This window comes from Natator depressus, chromosome 11 (genome assembly GCF_965152275.1).
Source record: "Natator depressus isolate rNatDep1 chromosome 11, rNatDep2.hap1, whole genome shotgun sequence".
NCBI classification, from domain to species: Eukaryota; Metazoa; Chordata; order Testudines; family Cheloniidae; genus Natator; species Natator depressus.
The window spans coordinates 11,455,564-11,472,549 of NC_134244.1; the positions used below are offsets into that span (position 1 = coordinate 11,455,564).

The window sequence follows — 16,986 nt, forward strand, 5'->3', positions numbered from 1 at the left end:
GGAAAAGAGAATAAGTGCTGTGGGAGGTGAAAAGGAATAGGTGGAAAAAGACATTCTGTGGCGATGCAGATGTCTATGTAAGATATACATTGGTACAACAGGTGAGTATGCGTGAGGTGCTGTATAAACACATAGTAAGACACTGCCCCCACCCTGTAGATCTTATAATCTAAATAGACAAGACGGTCAAAGCGGGGGATCATCATTCCCATTTTATAGGTGGGAAACGTAGGCACAGAGTCACTTGTCTAAGTTCACACAAGAGGTCAGTGGCAGAGAGAAAAATTGACCCTCTATCTACTGAGTCCTAAGCCAGTGCCTTAACTTCAAGACCCCTCATTCAGCATCAGGGTACAAGATGATGCAAGGTAAAACACACTCTTCCCCCTCTATTTCTTCCTTTCGATTCCACATTTTACAGCTCCCAACCCAAGCTCACGGCTCTCACGCAACTGTTACATAACCACTATAACTTTTTTTTTTTTAAAGATATCACAGAACTATGCCTAAGTCAACCACGGCAATACTGGACCAAAGGGACAATCACAAATACTTTACCTTGCTTGTTTCTGTGGGTTGCTTTCTCTCTGTAAACTGCCACCACCATTCTGCTCCCCTCAGAGTATAAATTACACCAATGTACACCCACTTACCCGTGGGTAAATTACACAGTTTACAGTAACTTGACAGGTAATGGACACCACCATTTACATGCAGCATTGTTGTAGCTGTGTTGGTCCCAAGATATTAGAGAGACAAGGTGGGTGAGAAAGAGAAGAAGAGCTCTCTGTACGCTTGAAAACTTGTCTCTCTCACCACACAGGAATGGGGGCAGAGGGGAACGACTTTGGCTATTTTTGTCTCTAGCTCAAAAAGAGAGAGAAGCAACCAGTGTTGCCAGCTCTCACAATTTTGTCATGAGTCTCATGATAATTATTGTTTTCCTTAAAGCCCCAGCTCCTAGAGTCAAGTGGATATATGATGATTTCAGCCTTCATTCTTAAAGAAAAAAAGTAACTTTCTAGCCCTTGTGGCTGTGGAGAAAGCTTCAAAATGTGATCCCAGGGTACCCTAAAGGCTCAAAAAGTGGACGGTAAATAAAAAGAACACCAAATTTATTGTTTTTACATAATCTCATGATTTTAGAGCCACTCTCGTGATTTTTGGTGAGCCTTACTCATGATTTTTGAACACTTGGGGTTGGCAATACTGAACAACCCAGCATGTAGGGTTCTGCATCAGGCAGGGACACTGCCTGCTCCTGAGCCTATATGGCCCCAAGAACTCCCAAGGGAAAGGGTTAGGTTGGTCAAGGGCAAAGCTGACCAAGGAGGAAGAAGGCTCCATTTTGCAGCTCACATGTCATACACTGAAGGACGACGACTCTGGACAATCCAAGGGGCTCTGACCCCAGCCCAAAGAATGCCCTGGAGTGACAAGGAAACTAAGGCAGGGACATGGGTTTAGTGTTTTCTGATGAGAAGTACACTCCTGTGCTTTATATAATTAAGTAAAAGAGCAATAATGTGCTAGTCTCTGGGAACAGTGTCTGACTGTGAGCTTCATAAATATTGCATGCCTCCAGGGAAAGTGAAACCTTCATAGTGGAGTTCTGGGAGAGGAAGTGTTTAAGTATGAGGGAATCTGAAGGCTTAGCACTGTGCCCAGGGGAGCCAGGCAGCTGGACAGTGGGTTTCAGCTCTCAGAAGAAGGTGCGAGACAGAAGTTCTGCACCCAGAGAGTGTGCTTAGGGACCCCCAAGATTCAGGCACTGGCTGGATTCCATTCAGGTTCTGGAAGCGTAAAACACCTGTGTATCCAGGGATTCAAAGGCTTTGATTCCCCTCACATCAGTCTTGTGGGTGGCTGGAAAGAGGCACCCAGCCAGATCTGTGACATCCCCTAGTGCTGCAGAGGGATGACAGTGTAAAGGAAAAATGGATAGTTTGATCAAATTATATTAGTTCCGTATTAGTGCTAAATATTCAGTTCTTTGATTGAAACAGGGACAATTTTCTCTTCGTTGAATACTCATTACTTTTGTGCTTTGACTGGTTTAACTTATAAAGCACCTTTTACTTTTTTGATTTTTATAATTTTGAGTTCACCAATAAAAAAAAGAGTTTTCCTCAAAATGGAATGTAAAGGGTTATAACTTTTAATGGGGATAAAGAATTTTCAGATGCACTCACCACGAGAGTCTCTAGCAAGAAGATAAAGAGACTTCATAATTTAGGTTATCTGTACTCATTTCTTGGCAACACTTAAAACACCATTCCACTAGGAGTCATCATTATACAGCAGACCTCTAATTAAACCCCAAAATATCAGAAACCAGATGCAATTTTGACCTTAACCTCCAGAATGGCTTATTGCCCTTCTTCATTGTTAAAGATTCAGGGCCTGATCCTCTGGTAGCATAAAGGGGCCTTAAAGAGGGCAAAAATTCAATTTACATCCACTTTTAGACCTCTTTATACTGCTAGACAGGTGTAAAACTGCGTTCATGTAAACAAGAATCTGCAGTGGGACTCTTTACAGGTCCAATCTGCCATTTCAGGGTACTTTTTCCAAGGCACTGATGGTATTATTATAATTTATTATTTCTATTATGGTAATACCTATAGTTATCACCAGAGATCAGGACCCCTTTGGGCTAGGCACTGCACAAACACACAGTAATGGCCAAGCCCTACTCAGAAGAGTTTACTATCTAAATAAATAAGACAGACAAAGGGAGTGAGAAAGGAACTATTATCATCCCCAATTTACAGATGGGGAACCAAGGGGGTTGAGAGAGGCAGAGAGAGATAAAGTGACTTGTCCAGCTTCAGACAGAAAGACCTTGAATCCAGACCTCCTGAGTCCCACTCCAGTGGCTTAAGTACGAGACCATCCTTCTTCTCCATCTTATTAGCACTACTGGACAACCTCCTCATAGCAATGGATAGAGGACAGATCTCAATGCTCCTATCACTCACCCTATCAGCAACATTATACAACACAGCACAGGGTATGACATTGATAGAGTACATGGGTCCAAACACAAAACTCCAAGAGTGGTGTTACCTAGCTGCTTCTTTTCACTACAAATCATTGTGTCTGGCAATACCACAGAGATCTACCCTCTCTCCTCTTCAAAATCCACCTGAGATTTTGTGGAAAGGTGCTGAGACACCATGGACTCTGCTGCCAACAAATGCTAGTGACTCCCCGCTGTATTTCTCATAAACACCTTCATCACAAAGATGTTCCAGTGCCTACAAGAGACCAGCACCTGGATAAAGAACAGCTGGTTCAAACCAAACTGAGATAAGCAAAGGGAAATCACTTTGAAGAACTTTCTGCCCTTTCAGAGGCATTTACCATGGTTCGTCAAAGTTGCGTGAAGCCATGGGGTTATGTTGGACACAAGACTAAGTATGGACAAAAAGTGACAAAAAATGCTTTCTTCCACCTTTAAGCTTGCTATGAGACTTTGCCCCCTTCTGCAAGGGGAGGAACTGGCCACAGTGATCCACCTCTAGAGTGGGAAACTATAATTCAGTATCTTGCACTGTAGTTGGAAACAACATAGAGGCTCTAATTCTGTGGAACGTGGCAGCCTGCCTCTTCAATGGGATGGGCTGCCATGAGTACATCACTACTGCACTCTGCACTTGGCTCTCAACCTGCTTCCACAGCCAAGTCGAGGCTCTGGAGACGATCTCCAAAAACATCAATGGGTCAGGACACAGCTACCTTAGTGACCTCTCCAATCAAGACTTGAACAGACAGCTGCAATCCTCTTGGACTGCGTAGCTCACAAAACTCAGGACAAAACATGCAAGAGCCAGAGATAAGACAAACATTCCTTGTCAAAAGGGCTTGGCTGTGAAGCAAATTAGTAGACAAATTTAGACTAATCCTAAATCTGATTGCCTTGAGAATGCTCCATCCCGCTGATAATTGTTCCCACCAGGAGAAAACCCAAATAAAAACAAAATGATTCAAGAAGAATTTCCTTTAACCCATGAATAGAGAGGGAGCACAATACCGCCCGATGTCTACTACAGGACATGCACTGCAGATCTAATTCGCCTGTGCTACATAAAACAGATGATCTAATCTAATCTAAGCATTTTTTGGGTATAGTCACATGACATTATCTGGGTAGCTCTGCTAACTATTCAGTGATTCATTTTACCGTACCTACAAAAATTACTCTCTACTACAGACTGCATGACATAGTTTAGCCCTGACTATGAAGAGAATTTGCAGATGCTCCCTCCATTTGTCTTTTTTGTTTCTCACCAGTTTATTCCATAGGGATTTAGGTTATCCTGTATTCATCTGTCTGCATTGGAGGCTAAAGCACTTTGCCAAAACACATTCCCTTCAGGAATACTGAAATCTCCCCTAGCATGATTACCAGCTTCCAGAGGAAGAACCTAGTGTTTTGGAATGGGGAGGGAAGGTCAAGCATACTTCTATATTGCCCTCCAATTTTAGTGTTTAATACACCAATAATGTCCCTGGGGCAGGCTAACTTCAAACCAATACTTCATTTTTATGTGATATTCAAGCCTTTGCATACACAAACATGCAGAACATAAGACTTCTCTTGTTGAAGACCTCAAACAGGTTCCCATTGTACCGTAATTTACTATTTCCTTTTCCCTCCACAACTGTGATCTGGAAACAGAATTAGAACTAAGTGAAAAGGGTACCCAGAAATATGCTGCTGTTTGTGTTTACTTACATATGAATGTACTTCCAAGAAAACAGACTTGTTCAAAATGGATCTCCCCTGAGTAGCCGTCCCCAACACACTTAAGCTTTGCTACAGTAGTTTACACAAATAAAGGTGAATGTGTTTCTCTCCCCAAGGCCAGTTAACATGCATTTGCAGAAACTGATAGACATACGATCCTGAACTCAAATGAAACAGTTAAAAGGTATAATATGTATATGATTTCTCTTTGGTTTTCCATTGAAGCTTATTGTGCTAGCTGTCCGTGCATTGGTTTAGAGGTCCAGGCACTAACAGATAATGTCACTAGACCTGTCCAAAATGTTTGCAACAAAACCTGAACACACATGAAACTCACACACTTTTGAGAATTGTTCCAACTTTGAAAATCAGGTAAGATACATCAAAAGATTCATGACCCTGGGCCATTTTTGGAGCAAATGCATCACATCACTTTCACTGTTATCCTTGTGGGGGTGAAATGTCACTAGAGCTGACCAGAAAACAAGAATTCCATTTTGTAAAAAAGTTCAAGGTTTCAACATTTATTTTCATTCTGCACTGGAATGAAAACTAGACCTTTCGAAATTTTTTGGAAACAAACAACCCAACAAAACCCCCTGAAAGCCCCATGCCAGAATACTCAACAACCTAGTGGTTTGGGCACTCACCTGGAATGAGGGAGACCCCAGATTCAAGTCCCTAATTTGGAGGAGGAACTGCAACCTGGCCCCCATTCCCCACATCCCAGGTGAGTGAGCTGGACTACAGAGTCAATCTTTCCTGTTGGAGCTGTTCCACTTTGTAAAACTAAGTGAATATTAATAGAACCACAGAGAGAGACTCTATATCCCAGGGATAAGAGCACTCACTCTGCCTGATTCAGAGCAAGGACATAAACCTGGGTTTCCCACATTCCATATGAGTGCCCTAACCACCAGGCTACTGGTTATCCTAGGATTCTAGTCTCATTGTGCCCGGATCTGAGAAACCGCCCCAACAAAAATGTCCTCAAAACCAAAAATTTTTGCAAAAAGTTTCAGGTTTGACAAATCTTCATTTTCTGACATATCAACAATGAGTTGAACATTTCCTGACCAGCTGATTCCATCACCACCCTGTAGAGCTGGTTATTGGGAAGGTAGATTTCAGGTAACATTTTTAAAGCACCTAAGTGACTTTTGAGCCCACGTCGCATTTTCTGAAGTCACTTAGGCACTTTGGCTCCTAAGTCCCATTGATGTTCAATTTGACTTTGTTTCTTAAGTGCCTAAATCACTGTTGAAAATTTGACCCTTAATCCACAAGAGTTGAATGATCACTACAGGCACAAAAACCAACTTGCTCTAACTCTATAGCTGGAGCTGGCATCCATAGTCTAAAGCAGCCCATAGTAGGTAGAGCTATTGATCCCAGGCCAGCTCTACCACAGAGGCAAAACAGGTGGTCTCCTAGGGCAGAAAAATGTGTGATACGCATTTTGTGCGATATGCATTTTCCAGTGTGCTTAGAGAAGCACACACGTCCCGGTAGCTGGTGCTGGGCTCTAAGGGTATGTCTGCACAGCAGCTGGCAGTGAGGCTTACAACCCAGGTCGGCAGACCTGTGTTAGCGGAGCTTGCGCTAGCATGCTAAACATAGCTGTGTCGATGTTGCTTTGACGTTCAGGTGCAGGCTGGAGCTAGGGCTCTGAAGCCTAGGGAGGGAGGTGGGTTTCAGAGCCTGAGCTATTTTTAGCACACTAACGCAAGCCCCGGTAACACAGCTCCGTCGACCTGGGCTGCAGGACACTCTCCCAGCAGTTTGTAGATCAACCCTAACAGTTTTCAAAACTGCTCTCCATTGGAATTGTTTTCCAATCTTCCCTGTCCTCAATTTCAAGAAACTAGGGGCCGTCCAATCTTTATTAACTATATCATGAAAACAACTCCCCAAACAAGAGTTTGCTGTATAAAAATAATTATGTGCTGGATTGTCACAGCCCTTCCTTGACACCGCCTAGCCCTGCTCAGATCGTGACTCCAGCTAACAGGAAAGAGAGAAGCTAGTCACTAGATACTCCACACTTAGTAGTAAGTGGGTGGATAGGAAGGGGATGGAAAGGAATAGAAAGAGCACTGGCTCCTTCCCGCACCACTCCAATCACCAGCCAAGGGTAATGGTTTGGGCACACAAAGGGGAGTAACCTGCTCCATGAAAGGGGGAGTGGTAACTTATTCCTTCTTCAGAGCAACATGGGACCAGGGGAGGAAGTGTGTCATTTTGAGTCCCAATCTGTTCTCCGCTCCTGCAGCAATATAGCTACATACCACCCCTTACTCAGAGTAGATTGTACGGTTACAATCTGGCCCTACATGACCTATAACAACCTCTGCTAGAACAATACCAAACTACATTTAACTTAGATTTCCTTTCCCTCCCAAACTGGATTCAGCAGCACCTCTTCCTCTGACAAATTCTCAGACTTTTTAGTAGACAGGTTTTGAAACACACTGTGGAATAATCTTTAATTAACCCATTAAATTATTTCACTTGCAGTGCAGAGAAGAGCATAGTGTGAAACCAGTTGGTCTTTAAACCACTGTTATTTATAAGTCTAACTTAGAGTTATGTTCTAACTTTTCAGTGAAATCTTATGTGAGCTGTTTAACTTGTAATTCTTCCCGATGAGGAAACAGACTTTCTAGCCTTCTCGTCAGGCCAAGAGACCCCCAGCCTCAACCCCTTATAGGTGGCATAAGTACAGCCGATTCAGGAAACACCCACAAAAAAAATTCTGTGCTATCTCAATCTAGTTGGTTTCCCAAAGTGGCTCAAATTTACAGAGTCCACATTAAACAAATGCCATTCCAGGCATTTCCAAGGCAACATATCCCTTTTTAACTTCTGGAGCAGAAAATGGAAGTTGTTCTGCTACTTGATCCAAGGGTTACACTGAGCCAAAACAAGTAGATATGTCTCATTGTGCACCAGTAGATTATAGGGCTATAGGGAGTTCTTAAGCAGCAATCCTGTTCCAATGCAGAACCCCTAAAATCAGAGATTATTATACTCACAGACCTTGAAAGAAAAGGATATTGTTCTTCTTCAAACTAAGACAGCATTGAAACGATATTTGTGAGGTGGTTTTCTTTATCTGATCTCAAAATTGGTTTGGTTTCTTTCTAAATCCAGTTATCATATTACCATACAATACTATTATTAGCTATTACAATAATTGTCTGCCAGATAAAGAGCAGACAGAAAGAAACAATTTAATTCCACTCCACAGGCTGTTTAGCCAGAGAAGGTATTTAATATACTGCTAAAGCCAGTTGGACAATATCCATGCCGACAGCACTGGCAAAGCCTTCTTTTGAAATTCATCAGTGGGAGAAAATCGAAACCATAAAAGGTCATAACTGAACTCTATGTTACTGTTGACAGGACTTTGGGGTCATGGCAAATCTCTCTGCTTTCCTTGGAAAACTGTGCCCTGGAACTTATTTTCCAAGGGAGAGAAGTGCTATAATTTTAAGGTATTGTCCCTTACGAATGTTAATTTACCACAGATTTAGCATAACTTTAGACTGGAAAAAACAAACAAACCTCTTTTCATAAAAAAACCAGTACAAGAGAAGCTGAAGTGCTCTACAGTGAACACAACTTTTCCTCTCATAAAACATCTTCCCCAAATGCCAAAATTGCAAATCCTGCCTTTAGCTATGTGCACAACTCCCAATAAGTTTAGTTGGAGCTCCACACCCAGAGTTGAGGGCACAATTTGGAATTTGCCTTCCACCTTTTTAAAAATCTTCAAGAGATTTGCTCCAGCCGCTCCTAAATCTTGTCCCTCACCACTCTCCCAGTTCAAACCACTGGCAACCTCTCTGCCTCATACATGATAATTAAATTAAGTTGCATTGTTAAATAATTTTGCTTTCTTCTGAGGATCTCAAAGCACAATAAGGCTACACAACACCCTACTGAGGAAGATAGATAGATCATCCCTCCTTTACAGATCAGGCAACTCAGACACAAAGAGGTAAAATGACCTTGCCCAAGGACACACTGGAAGTCTGTGGTAGAACTAGGAGAATTCAGATAGACCCACTCCCAGACACGTCTTTTAACCACAAGAACATTTCCTTCTCCTATAGGCCTAACAGAACCAACATACATATGATGGGAAATAAATTCTCAAGAATTTTCAAACCTTTTTTCAAACCTTATGTTCCAGAGGTGACAATCAAGTACTGGCTGAATGATGGTTCAGGTGACCTAATAAGTTTGGTTTCCCTCTAATTTCTATGATCCTTCTGCAAAAATCTTTGGTGTTGATGTGGCTGCTGAGGTTTGTCACAAAGTTTTAGAGATGAAGCATTTGTAATCTCCCCATAGTGTACGTTGTGGTGCTGAAAACTGTAAGAGGGCAGTATAAACCATCCCTTCTTGGCCCATTGGCCAACTTGCCCTCTTCACTGGATATAGAAGTCCCTCCAGAGGCAGCCCAGAGGAATAACAAGGACAAGCAATTGGAGGCAAGGAAAATGCTTGAATTCTAATTCTGCCTCTGATACAGCCTGCCTCTGCAGTCTGGGGCAAGTCACTTAAATTCTCAACTTCAGCTCCCTCATCCTTAAAAGGGGGATAATCACTTGCCTCACAGGAACACTGTAAACACCGATCAGTAGCTTGTGAAGAGAAGATGAAACACATTGTAGAAAAATTCAGTATTAACACTCTGGAGTTATACTATTTTCCCTGGATTTGTCGTTAGTTGCTTCCCCCAACCTTTCTTCAATATCACAAAAGTTGGTGTTCGCTTTTCCAAAAGGGGAATGTGATGTTTCTGACACAAAAATGGAAAGTTTCCTATTGAGCCAGAGTTCTTAAGCAATCCTAAAACCTGCCAAGAGGAAGTACCATTGTTAACTTGTCATTTCCTGACAATAGTATTTGAGACCAAGGTACTCAGGCCAGTGTGTCATGTGTGGAATGGGTTTAAATTATGGAGTTGGGCTCAAAGCCTATGCCCTTTCAAGTCAGAAAGTCCTGCCACTGAATTCACTGGTCTTGGATCAGGGCCACGATGCATGTTTCATCCAGAAGCTAACATGTATTTTGTAATTTTTGCTTAGAAGATCTGCTGCTAACTCAGAACTCCAAGACATGGAAATACTAATTTCCTTGGAGAAAATAACACTGCCATCCCCACACAAGTACAGAATAATTACATCAAGTGGAGAAGCAGATGATACTTAGTGCAATAATGTTATATGTAAGATTATGAACTGCTACTTAATGCAGCACACTGTTACACACAGGTATTTGGTGCACCATTGTTCAGCACTGTGCAAGCAAAGCATATGCACAGCTACTTAGTAGAAGAGTGATATTAAAACTGCATACCACTTCTTTAAGGAACGGTCAATGTATAATACTACTGCACCAAATTCCTGTGCATAGGTATTTCTAGAGCCCAAGTGACCACTGCATTTAATCTTTATATGACATCACCACACCAAGTACCCCAGACTACTGTGAATATGAAGTATAACTCCATTGGCATCATTGGAGTTACTCATGTAAATCCCATGGTATGACTGATCAGAATCAACCCACAAGTATGTGTGTTCTTAATTTTATACAATAACAATCTGCACAAATGTCCATGGAGCCTAAAGCATTACGCAAACAGTGAATTAACTTCTTAAACTCCCCTGTAAAATAGGAACCTGAGGCAAAGAGAAGTTAAGTGACTTGCCCAATGTTACCCGATGTCAGCAACTGTGATGGGGATAGTTGTCGGCGCCATGGTAGTTGGGCCTAGTGGTCAGAACCAGGGGTCGGAGCAAAGCCAGAGCAAGAGCAGGGTCGGAACAAACTAAAGTTTGGGGAGTCCATTGCCACTATCAGGCAGGAGAGAGTTGCAAGCCAGCTGAACTGCTGTTCTTCCTGTGACGCTTATATACCTGCCCTGAGAGACACCAGACTAGTTCCGGGCCGGGAGGCTTGCACAGGAGTGACTCATCACCTTACCACCAGGAAGCTTGTGGCACAACTAGGAACAGAGCCCAGATCTCCTGTTCTTTAATTACAGGATCATTCTTTCCTCTCTTGATTGCAATAATCAATTTCAAACTTGTACAAACTTGTTGGGTAACATTTTCAAAAGCACCTAAGTGGCTTTGAAGCCTAAATCCCATTTTTAAGTCAGTTAGGCACTTAGGAGCCAACGTCTTATGAATTTAGGCTCCTAAATCACTTAGGTGATTTTGAAATTTTCATCTATATTAACCCATGTACTTACCCATAAATATCTCTATAAAGCACACACAGGTTTTTTATTTAAAAAACAAAGCACTGCTGAGAGGGACGAATGTTACTGGCCACCTACTGTAGCCACCTGTTATGGCGTTAAGGACTACACATTAGTCCTCACTAATTCTGGTTTAGATTATACTCATCCCACCACCAAGGCTTTTAATGAAACTTTGGCAACAGGAGGCTACTATAATTTGACATACACAGTTGATTGTAAATCACGAGCTGTGTCCCAGAACATACAGTTTTGGATTTGGTACCAGAACCACATTACAGCAAAGCCTTTCTTAAGTGACCATTCCAGAGACAAAAAATTGGTCACTTAATGGAAGTGGTCTTCTAAAACAGGTGAGGCAGAAGGTATTGTGGGTAGTTTTTGGGCAATCTCTTAAGACAAGAGGTTGCTTTATTAGGGTGGCTTCCTTCCTGTACTGGTTTCATAGTATTATTATTACTTGTAGGGCACGGAAGTTACCAAGGGAATCTGTGTCAAGCTCAAACTCCTCCTGACTCCAGCCCTGTGCACTAATCACTCAGCACAAGCAGTCTCCCTAATTTGCTTGGATACCTGTGTGTTTTTTCAGGTTGGAGTTGCGTTTAATGAAAGTTTAGTTCACAGATCTTCATTAAGATCACAAGAGGCGAAAAAAAAAAACCCTTAGAATAATTCAAAACTGGGACTCTTTCCAGAGCTGCTTTTTCCATTGCCAAGAATGAAGCAAACAGTCTTTGACTCCTCAAACTCCTTAAATGTCAGAACCCCTACTCGGTTCAGTTATACTCACAGCTGAAGTCTGAGTCTGACATTTTCAGCAGTGCAGGGTAAGAGTTTAGGAGCCAGATTCATCAAAGGGGGAATGGGGAGATTTAAAAAAAATTTTTTATCCAGATGTTAATGAAAAAATGCCATTGCTATTTATAAAAACATGTGCAGCTCGTATATCCAGCTACAGACTGTGGGCTAAGATACAGGTTTGAGTCCCTGGAGTCATGGGTTGAATCACAGAAGAATCATCTCTGCTTTGAATCTTGGCAGAGTCAACTCAGTACTTTGTCTTTCTGTAGCAGATAAACCAATGTTGCAGGTTACTGTGCACAGGGCTTTTCAATGAGAGGGCTTAAAAACAAGGTCCTGGCTGTCCTTAATGATCCCATGGCACTTCTGGTATGGTGACCTAGACCAAAATGTCCCCTTCCCCACTGGGGTGTAGTGTGCTATGCACAGTTTTTGGTTGCTGCCTTTCTATCTTAGAGGTGTGAAGTATCAGAGGGGTAGCCATGTTAGTCTGTATCCACAAAAACAACGAGGAGTCTGGTGGCACCTTAAAGACTAACAAATATCTTAGAGGTGGCTGTACTTCAGAGGAGCTGCCTGTATGTAGTTTGTGAAGTGCTCTTTAGATCCTTTGGAGTGAGAGACTGTACAAATGAATGTCATGTCATCTTTACCATGTACATGGATGCTCAGCTGTCCATAAATTTAGAACAATATTACAGTAATATTTCCTTATTCCTTTCATTTCGAATTTTAATGTGTCATTTACTTTTTAAAATTCAAACAGAGACAAGCCTGCCAGCTACCTCTTTAGAGGAATCTGGCTGTAGGTCAGTCCTGGCCCACTCCTGCAGGAGAACACACATTCCAGATCACATCTAAATTCTCTAAACATATTCAAAACCCAAGCAAGTACCTTGGTCAACCAGCTATGTTTTGAGCAAAGAACATACAAGGTGATGTGATTTTTAATCTGTAATCCGATAGGGAAGCAGCTCACACAAAGATCACAGAGCCTCATTATAAATAGCTAAGACAAACAAAACTGATATCTGGCACTAGCCAGATTTATAGCCACTTTATAAATCCTCATTAAGGGGGGCAAGATTCTGCCCTGCACACTGGAGACGGTGCAGAAAATGGATGTTCTGGGACGGGAGCCCCAAGGAATAATTCTGGCTGACTCAGCTAGAATTCCTCCAGGGTTCTCCCAGAGTGTGCACAGCTGGAGCCACTGTTTCAGTTTGTATGCCTGGAGAGACTGCAGTGTCTTGCCATGTTGCCTGGCGTAGGACAGACAGGGAGAGAAGTCAGGGTCTCTCCACTCTGTTTTAGACACCAGGTGCCCATAAAAGTGCTAGCAAGGGGTAGCAACTACACTCAACAATAGGATTCTTCCCCTTGAGCCCAAGCAGAAGAAACTCCTTGTGCCCATCCCTGCCTATAGTGTGGATACCCATGCAGGACTGGCAGGAATCTGGCCCCCCAAAACTTCAGCTAGCAAGCCATTTTCTTCAAGCCAGTAGCAATCCTGATGGCAACACATTTCTGACATCCATCATGTCCACTACAGTTCTTAATTCAGCTAGAAGTCTAGTTGAAGCAGTTGGAGAATTTGCAATAGTAATTTTATCTGGGTGTCATCAGCCAGAAAGCATGGCAAACTCAAGCACATTGTAGGAATTCTTCACCCAGCTCTCCCGAAGCATCTCTGGGAGCCCCACTAACCCCACAGCATATTTCCTGCCAATGGTATCATGAAGGAAGAGGCTGGTATGTAGCTTAATAAGGTTTTAGAGTTCAACATTTTCGGTGACTACTGATTTTCAAACCAACATATTCCTCAGAATATAAAATTGCTGCTTACATAATAACTACATGAAGTTCACAGAGTAACAGGAAAATGAATATGACACATTGCTCAACGTTATTTAATAATTGCACTTGTCTGTCCAGTTGTCTTTTAAATGTAATCAGCAATCTGGTTTAGACAACAGAAATGACCATGTACTTAAATGGTCAAGAGGCCTGTATACACAATACATACAGCAGCATAAAACTGCAGAGTGTTCACCCTTCACAGGATACTATACTTGAACATAAAGTATGATTCTACTAACTAAAATTACATCTTACTCACTAGATCCCTGGGATGAAATCCTGGCTCCACTGAAAATCAATGGGTATTTTGTCATTCACTTCAATGGAGCCAGGATTTCATCCCTGGCCTCATACCTGCATTTCTTTAGAGACAATATTAGTTGCCTACTACTTGTTACTCCTTTTAGGACTACAATTATGGGAGAATAACCAGAATAGAATCCTAGTCAATGTCATCAACAGACAGGCTGAGTAAATTCCAACTGCATGGACAATTCTGGCCTCAGACACACCTGAGTAATCACATTACAGACAATGGGTAACTGAGGGTAGAATTTGGGCAGCAGAAGTTTCCTTACAAATGATATTGCACAAAGTGGAAAGAACCAGACTGGCAGTTTGAAGAAACGTTTTCTTTTACTATAAACTAACCAAATTTGCTCTGGAGCCCTTGAGAGGTAATAAGTCTGAAGCCACACAATGTCATTTGACAGAGTCACTATTCAGAGCAGAAACAAGCTTTTAAAGCATCATACATATGATTCTCTCTCAACTTTTCATACACCTTTACAGAAAACTTGTGCAGCCCATGCATAAACATGTATGCATTTAAAAAGACTGTTTTTATAAATCAATAGCAATATAAAGTAACTATACACCAGGACAGTTTCCAAGTTGTAATCTTCAATAAAATACAAACCGCCTCAACCCTTCAAAAACTGGCCTTTCCAAAACTAATAGCCTAGTGAGCATCTGGAAAGGGTTAATGGGAGAGGGAGGACTGACTTCTGTCTACACATAAACAAGAACAAATATAAGAAGGATTATTTTGCACTCCCCCATCTCTCATTACAATAGTCTTCAAATTAAATTGAAATATAATGTGTCATCAAAATAACAGGCAGATCACCAGTTGGTGTAAATTAGAATATGCTGAATTTTACCAGTTTAGGATCTGGCCTAGCAATTTAATTTGGACCTGTTTGCTTTTGCATTCTCTTTAACGTACTGTGCTGTTTTTATCTGATTTTTTGTACAGCATGCAGAGCACCGTGTAGGTGTTTTATAATATAATTCAATATTTTTTCTGCACTTACCGACAACTGTGAGGTTGACTTGTGCTTGTCTGCTGCCCAATTTGTTTTCTACCACTAAAGTGTAACATCCACAATGTTCTTGCTTCGTTGAGGATATAGTTAGCTTACTACTGTTTTCAGCATTCTCGATTTTGATGTGTTCATTTTCTTGAATCTGCCAAATTAAACAGAAGAATTGTTAAAGAGCTTTCAAAAGAGAGGCTCCCAACCTCTCAGTCAGGTAGGAGCCCACAACTACAGCATTAGGAGAGCAATGTAGATAATTCCATTACTGCAGTGAGTAAGAATAGCTGGCAAAGAGTGAAACTGACCAAAAAAGTCAAGAGATGCAGGCCAGTAGTTCAGTGGTCCTAATCCTGCAAAGTATTCCATGAGGACAGATCCTTATACTACACACAGTCCCTTCGAATTAGTGAGATTGCTTGGGTGTTAGGGTCCACCAGCTAAAATCCATTTGCAGGATCAGGGAATGTAGTTGAAAAGTTGTGTTTAACTGGCAAAAGACCAAATTCTAGTTAAATTGACATCAATAGGAGTTTTACCACTGACTTCACTAAAACCAAGATTTGGCCCCAAGAACACTGGTTCATTTGCCATTCACTTCTCGAGGCTGAGCTTCAAATTCTGACCCAGATCATCCATGACAGTATCTGATTCTAGTCTCCATGTGTCCACATCAGAGTTGCCACACAAATTATCATAATAGTTTCCTAGACTGGAACAGCGGATGGTGTTGTTGGTTGGAGTCGAACGGTGCTGGCAGAACTGCGTAGGAAAGTTTACAAAGCACAGGCCTGGCTTTAGTAGGGCAGTCTGACTTTCCTAGAACGCTCTAAAATTAAAAAAAAAAAAAAAAAAGAACAGAAAAATGCCATAGAAAGTATTTGTTGCCCTTTCAACTTCTATTTCGATTCTTCTGATACATTCACCTTTGAATTCTTAAAGTTCCCAAACTGAATAGAATAAATAAATCATTCTAATTCAATTGGAGTAGATAGAGATTTTAAGATGGTTTCAGAGAAAACCAAAAGTCAAAATCACAGCTGAACTCCACAAACATGTTAAGTGCCGTACTTGTAAATATAACTCAACTCAACCAAGAAAAGAACCTCAGCATAAATGTCAAAAAGATTTCAGCTTTGATTTGTATTAACTTGAGACATTAAAGAGAATTAAAAAAACCTGATGCTACATTGTAACTGTAAAAGTAGTACACTGTGTTCTTATTGCGATGCAGACAGCATAATGTCAGTGCTCTTCCTCCTCCCACCGTTTCCTGCCAGATAAGAGATTTTTCAATTTATTCTCTGCGTTTCATTAAAAATGAGGGCTATTTAGTTTAGCTTCTCTTGTCAGACATGTTTACAGAACAAGAAATCATGAGGGCCAGAGCAGGTCTCTCCCCTTAGTTTAGATATAAAGCACGCTTTGGCATCAGCCCACGGAAGTTAACCTGATAACTGCTTCTGCAATACTAGCAATAGAAGTAAGTATTTTGGGAGTAAGTAGTAACACAGTTTAAATTGCATTCAAGGTGTTTTTCTTCCATCAAGCTCGTTACCGCCTCTTAGAGAGGTCGATTGACTACAATGATGGAAAAAACCCTTCTGGCATAGCTGTTGCCATAGCACTTGTAGCGTAGGCATAGCTTGGTATTACAGCTACTCCCAATGAAGTCAGTGGAAGCAGAGGTAGCCAGTGCTGTGCACTCATGAAAATCCCACCCCAGAGGCTCCATTCACACAAGACACTGAACTGTAATTTGCTGAGGTTCCAGTGGGACTGTAGGTAGGTAGCATGATTCTCAAATTTTATTCGACTGCTTCAGTCCCTATGAGAACACAATATGCTACCAACAAAACGGTGATATAGACAATTTTTCCCCACCAGTTCTAGTCACTGTGCTACATGCCAGGGTCACTCAGCTGGAAAAGGACCTCAGGCCAATCATTGCTGAGTTAAAGGAGAATTAGAGA

General features: G+C 41.6%; 1 protein-coding gene across 5 annotated transcripts in view; it reads right to left on the reverse strand.

Annotated features, from left to right (window-relative positions):
• MYLK (myosin light chain kinase) overlaps window positions 1–16,986 on the reverse strand; it is a 320,305-nt gene that overhangs the window by 44,164 nt on the left and 259,155 nt on the right. For all 5 annotated transcript variants that reach the window (XM_074967150.1, XM_074967152.1, XM_074967151.1 and 2 more), the window contains one exon: window positions 15,011–15,164. In XM_074967150.1, the coding sequence (XP_074823251.1) occupies window positions 15,011–15,164 (154 nt within the window). The remainder of the gene's footprint in view (window positions 1–15,010; window positions 15,165–16,986) is intronic.